General features: G+C 36.3%; 1 protein-coding gene across 3 annotated transcripts; it reads left to right on the plus strand.

Moving 5' to 3' along the window:
- The first annotated feature begins 129 nt into the window (after positions 1 to 129).
- LOC137009762 (tetratricopeptide repeat protein 39B) lies at positions 130 to 17,751 on the plus strand. 3 transcript variants are annotated; one of them, XR_010892957.1, is made up of 20 exons: positions 143 to 524; positions 3,577 to 3,611; positions 3,694 to 3,798; positions 3,890 to 4,021; positions 4,100 to 4,176; positions 4,271 to 4,338; positions 6,974 to 7,038; positions 7,540 to 7,645; positions 7,778 to 7,843; positions 7,916 to 8,024; positions 9,646 to 9,713; positions 9,808 to 9,867; positions 9,941 to 10,102; positions 11,455 to 11,546; positions 11,628 to 11,748; positions 11,857 to 11,968; positions 12,275 to 12,392; positions 12,494 to 12,610; positions 14,789 to 15,934; positions 17,408 to 17,747. XR_010892957.1 is itself a non-coding variant. In XM_067372250.1 (19 exons), exons 1-19 carry the CDS (start codon positions 480 to 482, stop codon positions 14,883 to 14,885), a joined length of 1,755 nt encoding a protein of 584 aa, XP_067228351.1. In that variant the 5' UTR covers positions 143 to 479; the 3' UTR covers positions 14,886 to 17,751. The 3 variants fall into 3 exon arrangements, 1 of the variants encoding a protein (XP_067228351.1); XM_067372250.1 differs by having other exon boundaries at positions 14,789 to 17,751; XR_010892958.1 differs by lacking the exons at positions 12,494 to 12,610; positions 14,789 to 15,934; positions 17,408 to 17,747 and having other exon boundaries at positions 130 to 524; positions 11,857 to 12,070.
- Positions 17,752 to 18,773: the final 1,022 nt, after the last annotated feature.

The raw sequence follows: 18,773 nt of genomic DNA on the forward strand, positions 1-18,773 counted from the left end.
ATACTATGGCGGAGATCAGCTCATGAATTATTAATCCGTGGCGCGACGCGATTGGCGGTGGAGTGTGAGCGCCAGCGAAGCCTGCTGTGCACGAGGCGCGGCTCATGAATATTAATTCAGGCGGAAGGTTACCAGGACTATTAATATTCATAAGCCACGGTTTCCTCATAGTAGACCGGTCATTCAGCGAACTTTGAGGAGACCAAACAAAAACAGGACGTTTCACGGCAACAATAACTGCAGTAACTATAGTATTTTTACGACCGTTACCATGGTGATTTTTTACACGTTTGTAATTAACTGCCCTGCGTGACGCACGCATCGCTCGGTGGGAGTGTCCGCTAACCGAACGTCATACCTCCGACGATATTCGGCGTCCGTACCGAGAGGCTGAACCGACCGAGTCACACGGACGGATCCAGATGTCTGACTGTTAATGTGAGCTAACGTTCCGCGCGATCTCAGGGAATTACAGCGCCATGGCTCGGGTCGGTACCGGAGCAGACGGCGCGGAACCGGAGGAGGTGAGTGTCGGATATCTGACCGCAAACACCGGCTGTGCTTCCGAACCCTGACCAGCGATGAACCGCTTCTGCTACTCAGGGAACTCCGACACTGACAGCTCGATAGGGCGCGTGTGTTTGTCTAAATGTCTCTGATTTAAACACTCGGTTCGGTTTGTTCAGGTAAACGTCTTTCATTGGCGTAATTATGCAACGGCCGTGACGTCATAAAGGTTACGCCTGCAGTACATTCACGCGAAGCGTCGTTACCATGACCATTGTATGTATATGAGCAGTCACGTGATCACCATGACATGCGAATGCGTGATATGTGCATGACATGTCGCAGCATGTCATTTCTTATAAAATAATGTCATCTGATGGAAACGTTTCCATGGCAACCAGGTGCTTCAGACCGCACTTATCCTGAAACACACACACACACAACTGGTCTGAAGAGATCATCTGTTGAAAGGCTTTTAAAGCATGCTGTGTGTGTGTGTGTGTGTGTGTGTGTGTGTGTGTGTGTGTGTGTGTGTGTGTGTGTGTGTGATGGTTATTTATTGATAAACACCCTAAGCAGTGTGTGTGTGTGTGTGTGTGTGCGCAGATCCAGTTACTGTCACTGTTTTTTCCACTGCAGAATGTGTGCTTGATCGGAAACACAGATATTACTGCGTGTTGACTGAGAAATGTGTGTGTGTGTGTGTGTGAGAGAGCTGGTGATCTGTAGCCTAAAGAGTGTAATCCACTTACACTATTACAACACTACACACACACACACACACACACACACACACACACACACACACACACACTAAACATGATTAAGAGCATTTATGGGCCATTCTACTGCTGCCCCACAACTAAAAACACGTTTAAAAAGCATTTAAGTATTCAAATTGTAGATGTTTACTAAGATTCTTCTATTATATGTTGAATCACACAATAATATTTACAATATCAGTAAGATTAATATATATAAAAGCATCATTTATTGGCTACTTTCAGTTGGGAGGAGTCTGTCCTGAACCCTGACCCATAAATTTCAACTTGTGAAAATGATGTTGAAATAATTTATGCATTTTTTCCATTGTTGTTTTATCAGCAATATTTTTTATTTTTATATATTTCTATTGTTATATCATGAATCTTTATGTAAAAAGTGTCTCTCATGTTCACGTCACTACCGGAACAGTGTGTGTTTGAGTGATTTTAACACACTTCAGAAATGTTCTGGTAGTGATAAAAGGAACTCATAATCATTTATTTGGGGGAAGTAAACACAATTTTAGTACAGTTATGCAAATCATTAGTGTTTAAGTGTGTGAGTTAAATTGTGTCATGTGATGCGGTCACTACCAACACATTACTGTCACTACTGAAACTGCATCATGAGATGTTTTGTCAGAAATAAAGTATATTGAATGATCAGCTCAGATGTTATTATAGTGTTTGATTCAATGTTTATTCAAACTAATGAATCCTTCACTTTGAAATCAGTTTGATAAACTTTATGACTTTTACAAAGAAAGATCGGATTCAAAATACAACAAATCTCATAAATTACACTTGAAATATTGATAAAATTGTAATTATTATTGATTTATCTGTGAAAACTTTCTTTAAATAATAGCAAAATACATATTTCCAAGGTAAATGTAAACAAAATCTTAATAGGTCAATGTGACTCTTCTGATTAAATGATTTATTATTGTGTTTCGGTAGTGACAAATTTAGGAAGAGGAAAAATATTCCAAAACTTTCTTATGTGCCACTTTCAGACCAGTCACATCCGTAAAGTTGTTTTTTCCTAATTTATGCTCTGTTTACTTCCTGTCTCTATGAAGCCCCGCCTTCTAAAAAGCACAATGCGCTCCGATTGGTTGGCTGCAGCAGTGTGTTGTGATTGGTGTTTGGGAAATGTCCCTCCCCTTACCATAACCGGCAGTTTCAACACACTACTAACTAACTCAACCAGGCCCCGCCCCTTTATTCTGCGCATTAATTATGTAAATGAGGAATATTGTGACGTACTCCAGAGAACACTCAACAAAGGGGGCGGGGCCATGTTGGGCTGCTTTAGAGAAGAGGAAGAGTTGTTGTAGTCGAGTGTTGTTGTTCATGCCGTCATTTTACGCCGGACTGCTTCACAAACGAGGGTCAATTCAACACAAAAGATGAACATGACGGCACATGCTAGTGGATGAGTTGAATCAACTCCACAGCAACTACATCAATTTATCCACTAACCATTCAGAAACGTCTAAAAGTTGTAACTTCTTCCTGAGTCTCTCCATCAGTGTCGACTCCGGTTTGAACAATGTAAGGCTGAACACTTTCCTCATTTTGGCTGTGTGAGATTCTCCAGCTTTGTTGTTGTTGAGCTGTTAAAGCTCCGCCCTCTTCTGGAAAGCGGAGCTCATTTGCATTTAAAGGGACACACACAAAAACGGCGTGTTTTTGCTCACACCCAAATAGAGGCAAATTTGACAAGCTATAATAAATGATCTGTGGGGGATTTTGAGCTGAAACTTCACAGACACATTCTGGAGACACCAGAGACTGATATTACATCTTGAGAAAGAGGCGTTATAGTTCCCCTTTAAAAGTATTTTTAATTGTTAGTTCATTTAGATGAGTGTTTCCGGTTCTTTCATTAATGAATGTTTGTTGTTTTTTCAGTGCTGTCTATTTCCTTTGCACTTTGACAGATTTAGTTAAATATTCATGACAGTAAATGTCACTGTTACACACTCTAACATGAGGCCTAATGCATTATGCAGCTGTTGTTTCTAGAAGTACACAAACATTATCTGAATACAGTAATGAAGATGGATTTATCTGCACAAAATGCAACTGTAAGTCAAGATATTGTGATGAAGGCATCAGGTCTGTGTGTCAGACAGCGACGGTCCAAACTGAGTTACATAACGACATCTATAAATAGAGACAGTCGTGTTAGTGGAACATCTGATCTGAGCGCAGAGAGAAGCTCATGTATGTCGAGTGTTTCTGCACTGCAGCTGCTGTTCATGTGTCATTATGGTCATTATCTGTTCGTTTGTTTCAGGACTGTTTTGAAGATGCTTTCGATCGCATCCCAGTGTGAGTATCACATCAGCTCCTCCCTCACAGTCAGGATCATTGATCATATTTATGTATCAGAATAAAATCTGTGTGTGTTCAGGGCATCTAAGATGGACCTGCGCACGTCTATAGAGGAGTGCACCATGGCCCTCAACCTCGTCCTCAACAACAAGTTCTCTGAAGCCCTGGACCTCCTCAAACCCTGGTACACCGCTGACTTTTCTGAGCAAAAACACATGAACCTCAAGCTGAAGGTGGAAGTTTGTACAGTGACACTGAAAGGCTTTTACTTGTAGGTCTAAGGACAGCATGTATCACGCGTTGGGCTACAGCAGTATTCTGGCGATGCAGGCCACCATGACGTTCGAGCACAAAGACATCCAGACTGGTATGGCGACCATCAAAGACGCCTTACAGACCTGCCAGAGGTGCGGCTCAAGCATGAGTTCATCATCACTGAAGCTGACGCTTCTGGACAGTTCTGACTTGTTCCCGTCTGTCTGCAGGTTCAGGAAACGAAACTCAATGGTGGGCTCCATATCCAGCCTGATGTCCAAACAGCCGTCAGACAGCCTGAAAGAGGGTAACCGTGTGATTGAGACACTGAGCGTTAGTAACATGTCTGAATGTGTTTGTGTAGAGATCTTACTCGTGTGTGTGTGTGTGTGTGTGTGCAGAGGAGATGCATGCGGAGATCTGCTATGCTGAATGTTTGCTGCAGAAAGCCACACTAACATTTGTACAGGTCAGTGAACCGTTTCACTCCGGTCCAGTGCGTCTACACCGGCTTGACTAATAACTTGGCAACAGTGTTATTTACATGATATGATGCTACTTTAGTAATGCCAGAAGGGAAATGAACGTCACAGCAGCAAAAACACAGACTCGTTACACAGACCGATAAAATGGGTCATTGACGAATGAGGCTTTTAAAAACATAATGGAGGTTAATTAATTTAGAAGTTTTATTAAGTGTTAACAAGGAGATTATGTGGTTTTTATAATCAATTAACACTGATTTCTTTTTTTTTTCTTTTTTTTTTACAAGATGGAAAAATTTGTCACCAAAAAAGTAATTTGATTTACCCAAAATTTCGGTTATACCAAATGACGATGTTTTCAAACAATGCTAACAGGCTTTTTAACAAGTTTTTAAAATATTTCAACATTTTCCATGTTTTATAGCGGCTGCACCGAATGACCTGATGTTTCGGACATGCGTATGAACAAGAGAAAACATGAATTTATCAAATAGTTAAGAGAGAGTTAGTTACTTTGCTTCATGACCATGTGGTCTGAATGATGTCACATGATAATGACCACATGACCTGATCCAAAATGTCCCTTTATATCGGTTACTCCGAATGACAATGAAATTCATTTTTCCGCACATTCTTTCTCATAACAAAGCAACGACTTCTACACAATTTTAATATCATTTTGCACTATGTTGATATATGATGATATACAAACCTGATTCCAGTAAAGTTGCGACACTGTACAAATTGTGAATAAAACAGAATGCAATGATGTGGAAGTTTCAAATTTCAATATTTTATTCAGAATTCAACATAGATGACATATCAAATGTTTAAACTGAGAAAATGTGTCATTTTAAGGGAAAAATAAGTTGATTTTAAATTTCATGGCATCAACACATCTCAAAAAAGTTGGGATAAGGCCATGTTTCCCACTGTGTGGCATCCCCTCTTCTTTATAACAGTCTGCAAACGTCTGGGGACTGAGGAGACAAGTTGCTCAAGTTTAGGAATAGGAATGTTGTCCCATTCTTGTCTAATACAGGCTTCTAGTTGCTCAACTGTCTTAGATCTTCTTTGTCGCATCTTCCTCTTTATGATGCACCAAATGTTTTCTATGGGTGAAAGATCTGGACTGCAGGCTGGCCATTTCAGTACCCGGATCCTTCTTCTACGCAGCCATGATGTTGTAATTGATGCAGTATGTGGTCTGGCATTGTCATGATGGAAAATGCAAGGTCTTCCCTGAAAGAGACGACGTCTGGATGGGAGCATATGTTGTTCTAGAACTTGGATATACCTTTCAGCATTGATGGTGCCTTTCCAGATGTGTAAGCTGCCCATGCCACACGCACTCATGCAACCCCATACCATCAGAGATGCAGGCTTCTGAACTGAGCGCTGATAACAACTTGGGTTGTCCTTGTCCTCTTTAGTCCGGATGACATGGCGTCCCAGTTTTCCAAAAAGAACTTCAAATTTTGATTCGTCTGACCACAGAACAGTTTTCCACTTTGCCACAGTCCATTTTAAATGAGCATTGGCCCAGAGAAAACGCCTGTGCTTCTGGATCATGTTTAGATATGGCTTCTTTTTTGACCTATAGAGTTTTAGCCGGCAGCGGCGAATGGCACGGTGGATTGTGTTCACCGACAATGTTTTGTGGAAGTATTCCTGAGCCCATGTTGTGATTTCCATTACAGTAGCATTCCTGTATGTGATGCAGTGCCGTCTAAGGGCCCGAAGATCACGGGCATCCAGTATGGTTTTCCGGCCTTGATCCTTACGCACAGAGATTGTTCCAGATTCTCTGAATCTTTGGATGATATTATGCACTGTAGATGATGATAACTTCAAACTCTTTGCAATTTTTCTCTGAGAAACTCCTTTCTGATATTGCTCCACTATTTTTGGCCGCAGCATTGGGGGAATTGGTGATCCTCTGCCCATCTTGACTTCTGAGAGACACTGAGAGGCTCTTTTTATACCCAATCATGTTGCCAATTGATCTAATAAGTTGCAAATTCCTCCAGCTGTTCCTTATATGTACATTTAACTTTTCCGGCCTCTTATTGCTACCTGTCCCAACTTTTTTGGATTGTGTAGCTCTCATGAAATCCAAAATGAGCCAATATTTGGCATGACATTTCAAAATGTCTCACTTTCAACATTTGATATGTTATCTATATTCTATTGTGAATAAAATATACGTTTATGAGATTTATAAATGATTGCATTCCTTTTTTATTCACAATTTGTACAGTGTCCCAACTTTATTGGAATCAGGTTTGTAGAATTATGCCAGAATAAAAAATATATACATGTATTTCATTTTAAGATATTTTAATCACAAATGAAATGGCTGTATTGGCCTTTGGACGGTTAAACCGAATGACCTTTTGACACTTCACAATCTTTAAAATACCTTTATATGTAGAAAAATATAATTAAACCCTTCTGGATTCAATAAAAGAGATCTAGTTGTACAACTTTACACAGTATTTTGAGATTTGAGCTTTTTAGGTTTTTCATTCTGTGGTGGAAACAACAAGTTTTTATAATATTAATTATGAAAAATAAATAAATACATTCTCATTCATCACTGCTTTGTGTTTATTTCAGGATGAAAACATGATCAGTTTTATTAAAGGAGGAATCAAAGTACGCACAAGTTATCAAATCTACAAGTGAGTCTGAAATCAAGAATTCATATTCAAAAAATATGATTTAATCTACTGTATAATATCTGTAAAAATATTGTATTTATAATATAAATAAATGAAATAAATGAAAATTATATTTTGTAATATTTTAATATAATATATAATATAGTATAATAATTGATTATTGTATAATTATATTTTTTATATTATGTTTTGTGAACAACAAAAAACTCAATTTAGTAATAATCGAGATAAAATATATTTGAACATACACATTATATATATTGATATTATTATTATTATTATTATTATTATTATTATTATTATTATTATTATTTATTATTATTGTTCTCTAGCTGAAGTGTGTGTGTGTGTGTGTGTGTGTGTGTGTGTGTGTGTGTGTGTGTGTGTGTGTGTGTGTGTGTGTGTGTGTGTGTGTGTGTGTGTGTGTGTGTGTGTGTGTGTGTGTGTGTGTGTGTGTGTGTGTGTGTGTGTGTGTGTGTGTGTGTGTGTGTGTGTGTTTAGGGACTGCCAGAATGTGTTGAACATGTCTCAGGGAGTGGGCGGAGACAGCGAGGCCTTCAGACAGTTTGAGGGCGGAGTCAAGCTGGGGATTGGCTCCTTCAACCTGGTCAGTCAATGAGACAGGAAGTGTGCATGTGGTTAAATTAGACTGATGTAATAACTGATAGAAACCAACTGAAAAGTGAAATGCAGCAGATGAATGGATCTTGAGCTGAAGCTTTAACTGTGTGTGTGTCAGATGCTGTCTTTACTACCTGCACGAATCCTTCGACTGCTGGAGTTCATCGGCTTCTCAGGGAATCGAGTGAGTAACTGCTGCTGGGGAAATGAAGCTTTTCAGACTGAATGAGTTGAACTAACGGTGTCTGTCCTGCAGGAGTTCGGTCTGTCGCAGCTGCGGGACGGCGCCGGCAGTCACAGTCTCAGATCAATCCTGTGTGTCCTGACGCTGCTCTTCTACCACACTTACGTCTCTCTCATACTGGGTAACCACTGGACACACAAACACACCTGACCAGGAGAACTGGACATGCGATCTGAAATATCAAAATATCAGACATGTTTGAAATCCTCTGGATGAACTGAATGGAATCATAGACTTGAAGTCAAATGCCCAATTTTGACCAATGGTTTAATTATTTATTTATATTTATATATAAATATTGATATAAATATATATAAATAAACAAAAACACAGGAAAATTACTAAACTTTGACAAAAAAAAATAAAAAATATTTAAGTGCTATTTTATTTTTATTTTTATAGTTTTAGTATTTTATGTTAATTTTAGTTTCATTTTTAGTCATTTCGTTATGTGCTTTTGTCAGGTTTTTTAAATATTGTTATTAAGGTTTAATTTATTTTTATTTTTTAATTTTTTTCCAGTTAATAATTTCTGTCCTTCAACTTAAACTTTTTTCAGTTTATTTCAGTTTACATTTCTAACTTTTGTTTAGTTTAAGTTTTTCAACTAATATTTATATTATATTTTAATTAAAAGGTTTAGTTTTAGTTGACGATAATTACCCTGATTTATATATGTTTTGAATAATGTGTTATTGTTTGTTTTATTTTATTCATCATAAATAATATGATAACGATACAACTGTGAAATTACAATAATAATATTCATGGCTTTAGTATTGTCTTAATTTCTTTCATTTCAAACAATAAATCAGTTGTTTTTTGTTTGATCGTTTTTTTAGATAAGTATTTTTTTTTTTTTTTTTTTTTTTTTTTCAGTTTTAGTTCAATGCCCAATTTTGACCAATGGTTTAATTTTATTTTAATTGATGATTTTATTATATATATATATATATAAACAAAAACACAGGAAAATTACTAAGTCTTTGACAAAAAATAAATAATTTAAGTGCTATTTTAGTTTTATTCATATTTTGAACTAGCTTTTATTTAATAGTTTTGTTTTTTTATGTTAATTTTAGTTTAATTTTTAGTCATTTCATTATGTGCTTTTGTCGTTTTTAAAATTGTTATTAAGGTTTCATTTATTTATTTATTTCCAGGTAATAATTTTAGTGCTTTAATAATTTCAGACTTATTTCAGTTTATTTCCAAGTCAACATTTCTAATTTTAGTTTGTTTTTCAACTAATATTTATATTTTATTTTATTTCAGCTTAATTTTAATTAGAAGGATTAGTTTTAGTTGATGATAATAACCCTGATTTAACTATATTTTAAATAATTTATTATTGTTTATTTTATTTTATTAATTATAAATAATATGATAACGATACAAAATTACAATAATAATATTCATGGCTTTAGTATTGTCTTAATTTCTTTGTTGTTGTTGTTGTTTTTTTGTGTGTTTGTTTGTTTTGTTTTGTTTTTGTATATGTAGTTTTTTCAGTATTAGATTTAGTTATCTTGGTACTGTATATATACATTTCAGTTAATGTTTATTTTATGTCAAGTAACGAACATTTTTTATGGTTTATACTATATATCTATAATAACTAAATCAGAGCAGAAATCACGTACTGTATTCCAGACTTCACTTCTGCTTCACGTTATGTTTGTGTTTGTTGTGAAGTTTTCCTGCTGTTTGTGTCGTAATACTGAGTGTTTATTGTGTTTCAGGCACTGGTGAGGGGAACCTGGTGGAGGCCGAGGCTCTGCTGGAGCCGTACATAGAGAGATTTCCTCGAGTGAGACACACACACACACACACACACTTGTTACACACTGTCACATGGTGACTTTAGCAGTCCTGATTCTATTGAAAGCTGTGTTTGTTCCCAGGGCTCCATCATCCTGTTTTACTCGGCTCGGATCGCCTTACTGAGGGGAAACTTTGAGAAGGTGAGGGGGTTTAGCTGCGGTCCGCACGTGTGTGTAGCCGTGTCTTGTGCTGTAACGGCTGTGAATCTCTCAGGCAGCGGTGAAGTTTCAGGAGTGTATCGCGACCCAGCAGCAGTGGCGTCAGGTCCATCATCTGTGCTACTGGGAGCTGATGTGGTGTCACTCGTTCCAGCAGCAGTGGATGGAAGCGTACCGATACGCCGACCTGCTGTGCCGAGAGAGCCGCTGGTCTAAAGTAACACACACACACACACACACGACACTGCACTGACGAGAACAAAACTTGAGCTGAATTGATCTGAATAATGACTGCATTACAGCTGAAATGGAAATTGTTTCATAAATGATGAACATCGACGCTGTTATTTTCCATTTAATACTATGAATCTGCTTCAAAAGATCTGTATTGTATATCTATATAGACACTCCCAAAGTTTCGCAGTAATTCCCAAACAAACACCTTAACTATAACTACACCTCGATATGAATTAATAAATAAAAAATGAGCAGGAAGCACATACAGTACTTTGCTTCAAAATGATTCTAGAATACAAAATAATAAGCCTAATTATGGATATAAAGATCAATTTCCAAAAGCACCAACATAAAATAACAAAACAGTTGTACTACAGAATATTCACATTTTGTGAAAATGAAGACTAGATAAATAAATACAATTAGAAAATGCTGAAATATTTGTTAAATTAGCTTAATTTGAGTAAATGATGATGAGGATGTTCATTTCTGGGTGAAATATCAAGATTTCTGTGATTTCACAGAGAAAACAGATGTTTTTGTTGATTTTACCGGTAAACCTCTCTTGTGCGTCGTTTTGTATGCCAAAAAACAAAAGGAATTGTTTGATTTACATTTTAAAAGTTTAATTAAATTATTTATGTATGCATTCCTTTGATTACCACAGTTTATAAATATAAATTTGCCTTAAATCATAAATCCAGAAAAATTAAAACACCAAATTTCTGAATAAAAATAAAACATTTCATAGGGATTGATTAATTTGAAGTTTTATTGATTAGACATGCTCTTTGATTATTAAAATGTAAGTAAACCTTCAAAATAAAATAAAATCTTCAAGCTTTTAAAACTTTTTCAAATTTCTGGTCAGGCTTTCTCAAGCCACCTTCAAAGTTTGTCTTGAATAACATTTTTGTGTAGTTAAACTACTGAAGTTTTATGATTTAGACAGACTGTTTGATTATTGCAATTTAATTAAACCTTATAATAAAAAAATTATAATAAAATAATAAATAAAACAGAATCTAGAAGAAAAAAACAAATTTCATAGTGCCCTAAAATGTAATTTGTTAAATACAGTTTTATTTATCATGTGTTTTTATAAATTTTGTAATTTTCATAATTTTTTGTAGTACTGTTTTGATCTGTTTGCTATTTTTCCTGTGATTTTCAGTCTACATATATAATATTGTAACATTGAACCGCAACAATTAAAAAACAAAGACATTAACAAAATGACCCTGTTTTTTAAGTCATTGATGGTAACAGGTGAGATTTCGAAGGTATTTTGAGCGCGTACAGTATGATGAGCAGCTGTTTCTCCTCTCTCAGGCCATCTACGTGTATCAGAAAGCTGCTATCCTGAGCATGATGTCCGAGCCGGACGTGAAGACGACCGGAGAGAGTGTCGTGGAGTTGTTCAGGTGAGTCTGGCGCGTCTCTCGTGAGATTCCTCCTGCGTTTGCTGAGGCTGATGGTCCGCGGCTCTCTCTGGTGTGCCGCAGGCAGGTGGAGGGACTGAAGCAGCGTCTGGCCGGGAAGTCCATCCCTACGGAGAAGTTTGCAGTGAGGAAATCCCGGAGATACTCGTCAGCCGTGCCTGTCAAACTGGTGATTCCTGCTCTGGTACGTCTCTCTCTCTCTCACACACACACACACACACACACACATGCTACAAAAAACACATGTAAATTAAGAGAGGAGGAAGTCATGGGTCTGTGGTTCTTCACACAGGAAATGATGTACGTGTGGAACGGCTTCACCATCGTTGGGAAACGTGCGGATTACACTGAGAGCTTACTGGTCACCATCGAGAGAGCGGAAGAGCAGCTGCGCAGCGATCCCAGTGAGACATTATTTGAGCCGTTTATGAGCCTTCTCGAGTGAGAACTGCGTTTGAGGAAAAAATCGAATTGCCATTTACTTTCATGATAAAGATTGTGGTTGTGTATGTATGATTGTTTATGTAATGTTGTTGGTTTACATATGTCAGGAGTGGGTTAAATGAATACATTAGATGACATGGAATTGCAGTCAAAGTGCTTAAATGTCCCCATCAATGTCAACATCAAACCTACTTCCTTTATGCAAAGTTCCCACGAGACACAAGTGTGTGTGTGTGTGTGTGTGTGTGTGTGTGTGCACGTTTCAGACCCGTCTGAGTTTCACCCTGATGATCAGTGTCTGGTGCAGATGTTGAAGGGTTTGTGTTTGAAGAATTTGGGCAGGTTACTGCAGGCCGAGCTGTGCTTCACACAGGTGATCAGCAGGTAAACACACAATCACACACACATTATTTCACTTTCTTATATAATGAGGAAGAGCGTTTGCAGTGTTTTGATGATGACTCGAGGTAACTGTGTGTTTGCAGTGAGAAGCGCATCCGTTACGATCACTATCTGATCCCCTTCACCCTGTATGAGCTGGGTCTACTGTACAAGCAGCAGGGCGATTTCATCAAAGCCACGCGCTTCATCGAGGATGCCAAGTGAGTTGGGCTCCATATGCAAACCTGGAGGGTCACAGTCTGCAGAGTTTAGCTTCAGCACTAATTAAACACGCCTCATTAAGCTAATCAAGTCCTTGGGCTCTGAAGTAAATGTCAACTTAAGGGTTAAAGATTTAACAACTTTTCTATTACAAGATTTAAATGTCGCTCAGTTTTGTTACGTTAAGAGATTTAAATGTCACTTGCTTTCGTTCTATTACAAGATTAAAATTTCGCCCGGTTTCATTCTATTACGAGATAAATGTTGCTTGGTTTCATTCTATTACGAGATTTAAATGTGCCTCGGTTTCGTTCTGTTACGAGATTTAAATGTCGCTCGGTTTCGTTCTATTACGAGATTTAAATGTTGCTCGGTTTCGTTCTGTTACAAGATTTAAATGTCGCTCGGTTTCGTTCTGTTACGAGATTTAAATGTCGCTCGGTTACGTTCTGTTACGAGATTTAAATATTGCTCGGTTTCATTCTGTTATGAGATTTAAATGTCGCTCGGTTTTGTTCTATTACGAGATTTAAATGTCGCTCGCTTTCGTTCTATTACGAGATTTAAATGTCGCTCGGTTTTGTTCTATTACTAGATTTAAATGTTGCTCGGTTTTGTTCTGTTGCGAGATTTAAATGTTGCTCGCTTTTGTTCTATTACTAGATTTAAATGTCGCTCGCTTTCGTTCTGTTACTAGATTTAAATGTCGCTCGGTTTTGTTCTATTGCGAAATTTAAATGTCGCTCGGTTTTGTTCTATTACGAGATTTAAATGTCGCTCGCTTTCGTTCTATTACTAGATTTAAATGTCGCTCGGTTTCGTTCTATTACTAGATTTAAATGTTGCTCGCTTTTGTTCTGTTACTAGATTTAAATGTCGCTCGGTTTTGTTCTATTACGAGATTTAAATGTTGCTCGCATTCGTTCTATTACGAGATTTAAATGTCGCTCGGTTTTGTTCGATTACGAGATTTAAATGTCGCTCGCTTTCGTTCTATTACGAGATTTAAATGTCGCTCAGTTTTGTTCTGTTACAAGATTTAAATTTCGCTCGGTTTCATTCTGTTACTAGATTTAAAATGTCGCTCGGTTTCGTTCTATTACTAGATTTAAATGTCGCTCGGTTACGTTCTGTTACTAGATTTAAATGTCGCTCGGTTTCATTCTGTTATGAAATTTAAATGTCGCTCGGTTTTGTTCTATTACGAGATTTAAATGTCGCTCGCTTTCGTTCTATTACGAGATTTAAATGTCGCTCGGTTTTGTTCTATTACTAGATTTAAATGTTGCTCGGTTTTGTTCTGTTGCGAGATTTAAATGTTGCTCGCTTTTGTTCTATTACTAGATTTAAATGTCGCTCGCTTTCGTTCTGTTACTAGATTTAAATGTCGCTCGGTTTTGTTCTATTGCGAAATTTAAATGTCGCTCGGTTTTGTTCTATTACGAGATTTAAATGTCGCTCGCTTTCGTTCTATTACTAGATTTAAATGTCGCTCGGTTTCGTTCTATTACTAGATTTAAATGTTGCTCGCTTTTGTTCTGTTACTAGATTTAAATGTCGCTCGGTTTTGTTCTATTACGAGATTTAAATGTTGCTCGCATTCGTTCTATTACGAGATTTAAATGTCGCTCGGTTTTGTTCGATTACGAGATTTAAATGTCGCTTGCTTTCGTTCTATTACGAGATTTAAATTTCGCTCGGTTTCATTCTATTGCGAAATTTAAATGTCACACAGTTTTGTTACATTAAGAGATTTAAATGTCGCTCAGTTTCGTTCTATTACGAGACTTAAATGTCACTCGGTTTCGTTCCGTTAACAGATTTAAATGTCAGTTGGTTTTGTAAGTGAGTGTAAACATTTCTCAGAAAGCAACAATATATAAAAATATATATATATATATATATAATATATAACAATATAAATATGATATGTTTGTCACAAGTGAAAGAAGCAGCTTGTCAAAGAGTCTGATGTGAGTTAAACAAATTTAATTAATAGTAAATTAAGCAATAAATAAATAAATGATTTGAATTGTAGTTTCTGAGGCAGAATTACTATACTGTGATGTCATCTTTACTGTGGTGGAAAATGGTAAAGGTTTAGGTCGTGTAATGATTAAATTGATTCTTAGCAAATAAATGAATGTCGGAGGAGTTGACAATGTTTGTGTTTGCAGGTTGAATTATAAAGACTATTCTATGGAGTCTCGACTTCACTTCCGCATCCACGCGGCTCTCAGCAGTCTGAAGGGTTCTCCGACAAACTCGCCATGATGAAGGACAACATTCAACACCAGCGTGACATGAAAGCAACAAGCACATCACGACCGTCATTGAAGCACCAAAGTATCCGAGCACCTGCAGCGCGGCCGTAGCCACATCTAGAAACGCTTTCACTGACCATTTCAAACCAAAGTCATCTGTCAATCAAACTACCATACGTGTACCTCAAACCTGAGCAGATAGTGTGTCTCATCCTTTGAAACACAGAGGCGTACGTTTATTCAGCCAGTCGAATGGTTGAACAATCAGAAAACAGCTGCTTTAATGAATGTAACGGTTTACTTTAAAGACCAAATATGTTTGTGTCCGCTTGTGTGTCTTACAGTGTGTGCCTCTGTTTGTGTGTGTTTCACCATGTGTCTTTAGCAGTGTATTTCTGGTGTGTTTCTGCATGGCCTGTCCACTGTCGCCTATCATTCAGAGCGCTGCAATAAGACTCTAATATATTATTGAGTTGATTACATGTTTATATTTGTTTGATGCTCCAAGCAATTCAAGAAATTCATTTGAAAGCAATAATAAACAGCCAACAATCATGCTGAGAAATATAATATATTGTACAATAATTATTGTATTCTTTTCTAGAATGGGGTTTTGTTGTTTACTTTAAATTGATGTAATTCTAAGACAGATTTATTTCTTCATGTTTTTAGGGGTTGATCAGATGTAGCGTTTTTTTTTTTTTTTTGTGCATGCATATTCTTGTTTTAATATTTAATACCAAATAAGTTGTATAAAAATCAAATACAGTTTATCCCATTTTACAAGCATAATTGTTTTTTTGTTTCTTTTATAATTCGCAGGGCTGTGCGATTTATCGGAATCGTAATAAAATCATGATGTGAGCATGCGCGATTTCCAAAGCGCTGAAAGATTCTTCAGAGCCAATCAGAATGCAGCGCGCCAAATGTAGTTTACTGTTACAATGTGGGAAGAAGACATAAAAACAGGCGAGATGAATTCAGGGCAGGATACGGATTTGAATAAACAACAATCGTGGTTTGGGAATATTCTGGATACAGGAGAGAGTATCAGAGCAGGTAATTTGCAAGACAAACTCATTGCGGCAAAAACAAAATGGCCGTTCATTCATGCAGAACCCGTTTGTGCGGTTAAAATAGTTCCGCCGGCACCATCTTATATGTGTGTGAGGAATTATTGCTTCAAAATCGCGATTAAAATTGAAATCACGTTGTTTAAAATCGTGATATTTATCTATTTTTCCGCATTGCATAATTCTGAAGTAAATTTGCATATAATGTGACTGACTGCATCGCGATATTCTGCCTGAAATCAGAAATTAAAAAATACTATAGGCTAATTTATAGAAAATAGTGTTTTTGAACCATAAGTACTTGAATTAATTTGTTATGGTAATATAAACAAATTACTTTACCCAATACTGTATTAAGTTTTCTACAACTATGTGATATATTATAGTAGGCTACACTACAGTTTACTGTAGTAAGAACTAAAGTATACTACAGTATTTATTACAGTTTATCAGTTCTCTATAGTTTGCTGTACCATTCATTAACAAAGTGTTGTAAATATTCTAAAATATACTACTATAGTAAATACTATAGTATTTTTTCATGTGGTATCGTCTTCCTGCGGCAGTGTGAATCTTTACATTTGTGCTGATTTTCATTAGTAACCTAAAACTAAAACATTCACTTACTGTTTAAAATCATTAATGCTCGTGAATTCTCATTAAACAAGAACTTGTCAAGAGAGAAACGGCGTTACACTGCAATAAAGTCTCGTTTGCCTGATATCTGACAATATCTAAACATATTTAAACATTTACTTGAGAAGCTAAATTGCAGAGAATATATCTTGAATCAACTAGGTGAAATATTATTTAACAAATTTATAATGTAAACAATCTTTAGCCGTTTGACCAAATTTATTAAGCGAAATAAGTAATAATTCAGCGAACAGGGAACGTTCTGGCAAGGTTCTCTCAAAGTTATGAACGAACGTTCTTCCAGAAATGTCAATAAAACGCTTGTTCAAAGTTATCTGCTCTTTAATAATGTTTTCAAAATGTTGTTTTCATGTTTTCAAAAAGTTAGCACAAAAACGTTATTTATACATCATTCATTGATTTTTATTTTTTCTTTTCTTAAATGTTTTAGAACATTTAAAAACATTTTTTACATTTTAATATTTGTTTGACATTTAGAGAACGTTTAGAAAGAAATATAAAATGGAACGTTTCTCTTAATGTTCACATAACCAGAAATAACCTGCATGTAAATTACCATATTTTACATAACTACATATTTACACTTACATAATCAATCATTCTAATCAAACGTATAGATTTATAAATATATTATCTGTTTATTGGCGTTGGATCATTTGTAGGTCTGTTTGTGGTTTCAGCTCACATGACTTGCGATCATGGTTGTGTTTGGACAGATGGGTCATTAGAATGCTGTTATTTGTTTCTCGTAGAGTTTTATTTGCTCTTATAAGCTGTATTTGGTCTGATCTGTGTTTTTTAGGGTGATTCCTCTCCAGTGTCTTCTGCTCCAGTGCCTGGAGTTTTTAATGTTTCATTTCAAAAGAAAGTTTTTCTGCACCAGTGTGTTCATCTTTCTTTTGTTCTGGTCATTTGCACAACTTAAATATAAGAATATGACATTGCTTACAAATGGCAGCGTTTTGGCATTTTTACATGTGGAACCTTTAGTTAATACCTTTATCAAGCTGCCGTCAGAAAAGTAGATCCTCACAATAGTAAAAAATTCATATTATTAAATTTAATTATTATAAAAATGCACTACAAAATATTTAAGTTGAAAATTCAGTCAATTATGTTCATGTCATTAAAGCTGCAGTCTGTAAGTTTTGCCTCTTTGTCACCATCTCTGTTTCAAACCTGCAGTTACAGTTATTTGCGGAATCATCATCTTTATGTGGGTTGTGCGTCGGCACAGTTCCCCGGCGTGGATGAATCTGATGTTTGGTGTCGGTCACACACCGGTGTGGATACTGTACTTCAAAATCACAGATTCTACGTCTTGGAAGTTTGACCAAAATAAGAATTTTCACCGGAAAACCGCGCTACCATTGGTGATTCAATCTAAGATTCGCTTAGCTCATAGAACATCAAACCATGCAAATTATTATGTTCTCAAATTGTTAATGTTAACAGCATCAGCATTGCGTAACTACATGTATTTATTGTGTATTAGCGTTACCTGTAGATTTCAATTTCAGACTAATCTAACGTTAATTGTCATACCATAAAATCCGCCATCAAACTGATAAGTTTAATTATTGCAGCTGCTGTGAGAAAAGGCTATAAATGATGCACCATCCTCACATGATATAGCTACTAGCTGGGACTCGTTCTTTATGTAAACAGACGTGACGTAATGATGCAAAAGGCAACATGCTCAAATTTCCCGCAGAAACCCACCAGTACCCCTCCTATCGCTGTGAATCGGGCCAAGGTAAGGAGATAGTTTTGAACACTAGCTGGTTATGTACTTGCTCAAAAATTGATTTTGGATCATTTTTAACCAAGTTACAGACTGCAACATCTGAAATTGAATTAAATTTATTTCTGACTCTTTGAATACACAGTTTAGCTGTTTTGATAAAAATTAAATTCTTACTATACTTTGATATCCGCTCAGTCCAGAGGTGTACGTTTTGTTTGAGACTCTGATTGAAATGCAAGTTAATAATTAATCAAACTCAATGAATGTTTATTTACTGTCCTACTAAACCTCAGGTTTCTGATAAGTTTTGCGCTTATTTTTATTAAAATGTAAAATACATGCGTACCTCTGTTACTTCTGGTGGTTTAGATTGAGAACTGTTGCATTTATGTGCAAATAACATCATTGTGCAATCGACGAA

This window comes from Chanodichthys erythropterus, chromosome 20 (genome assembly GCF_024489055.1).
Source record: "Chanodichthys erythropterus isolate Z2021 chromosome 20, ASM2448905v1, whole genome shotgun sequence".
Taxonomy (NCBI): domain Eukaryota; kingdom Metazoa; phylum Chordata; class Actinopteri; order Cypriniformes; family Xenocyprididae; genus Chanodichthys; species Chanodichthys erythropterus.

What these genes read in the sequence shown, in the direction of transcription:
- LOC137009762 (XM_067372250.1), top strand. Translation starts at nt 480, where the DNA reads ATGGCTCGGGTCGGTACCGGAGCAGACGGCGCGGAACCGGAGGAG. An exon ending in GCTTTCGATCGCATCCCAGT is followed by an intron (nt 3,612 to 3,693) that starts GTGAGTATCACA and finishes GTGTGTGTTCAG; the next exon opens with GGCATCTAAGATGGACCTGC. An exon ending in GGATTGGCTCCTTCAACCTG is followed by an intron (nt 7,646 to 7,777) that starts GTCAGTCAATGA and finishes TGTGTGTGTCAG; the next exon opens with ATGCTGTCTTTACTACCTGC.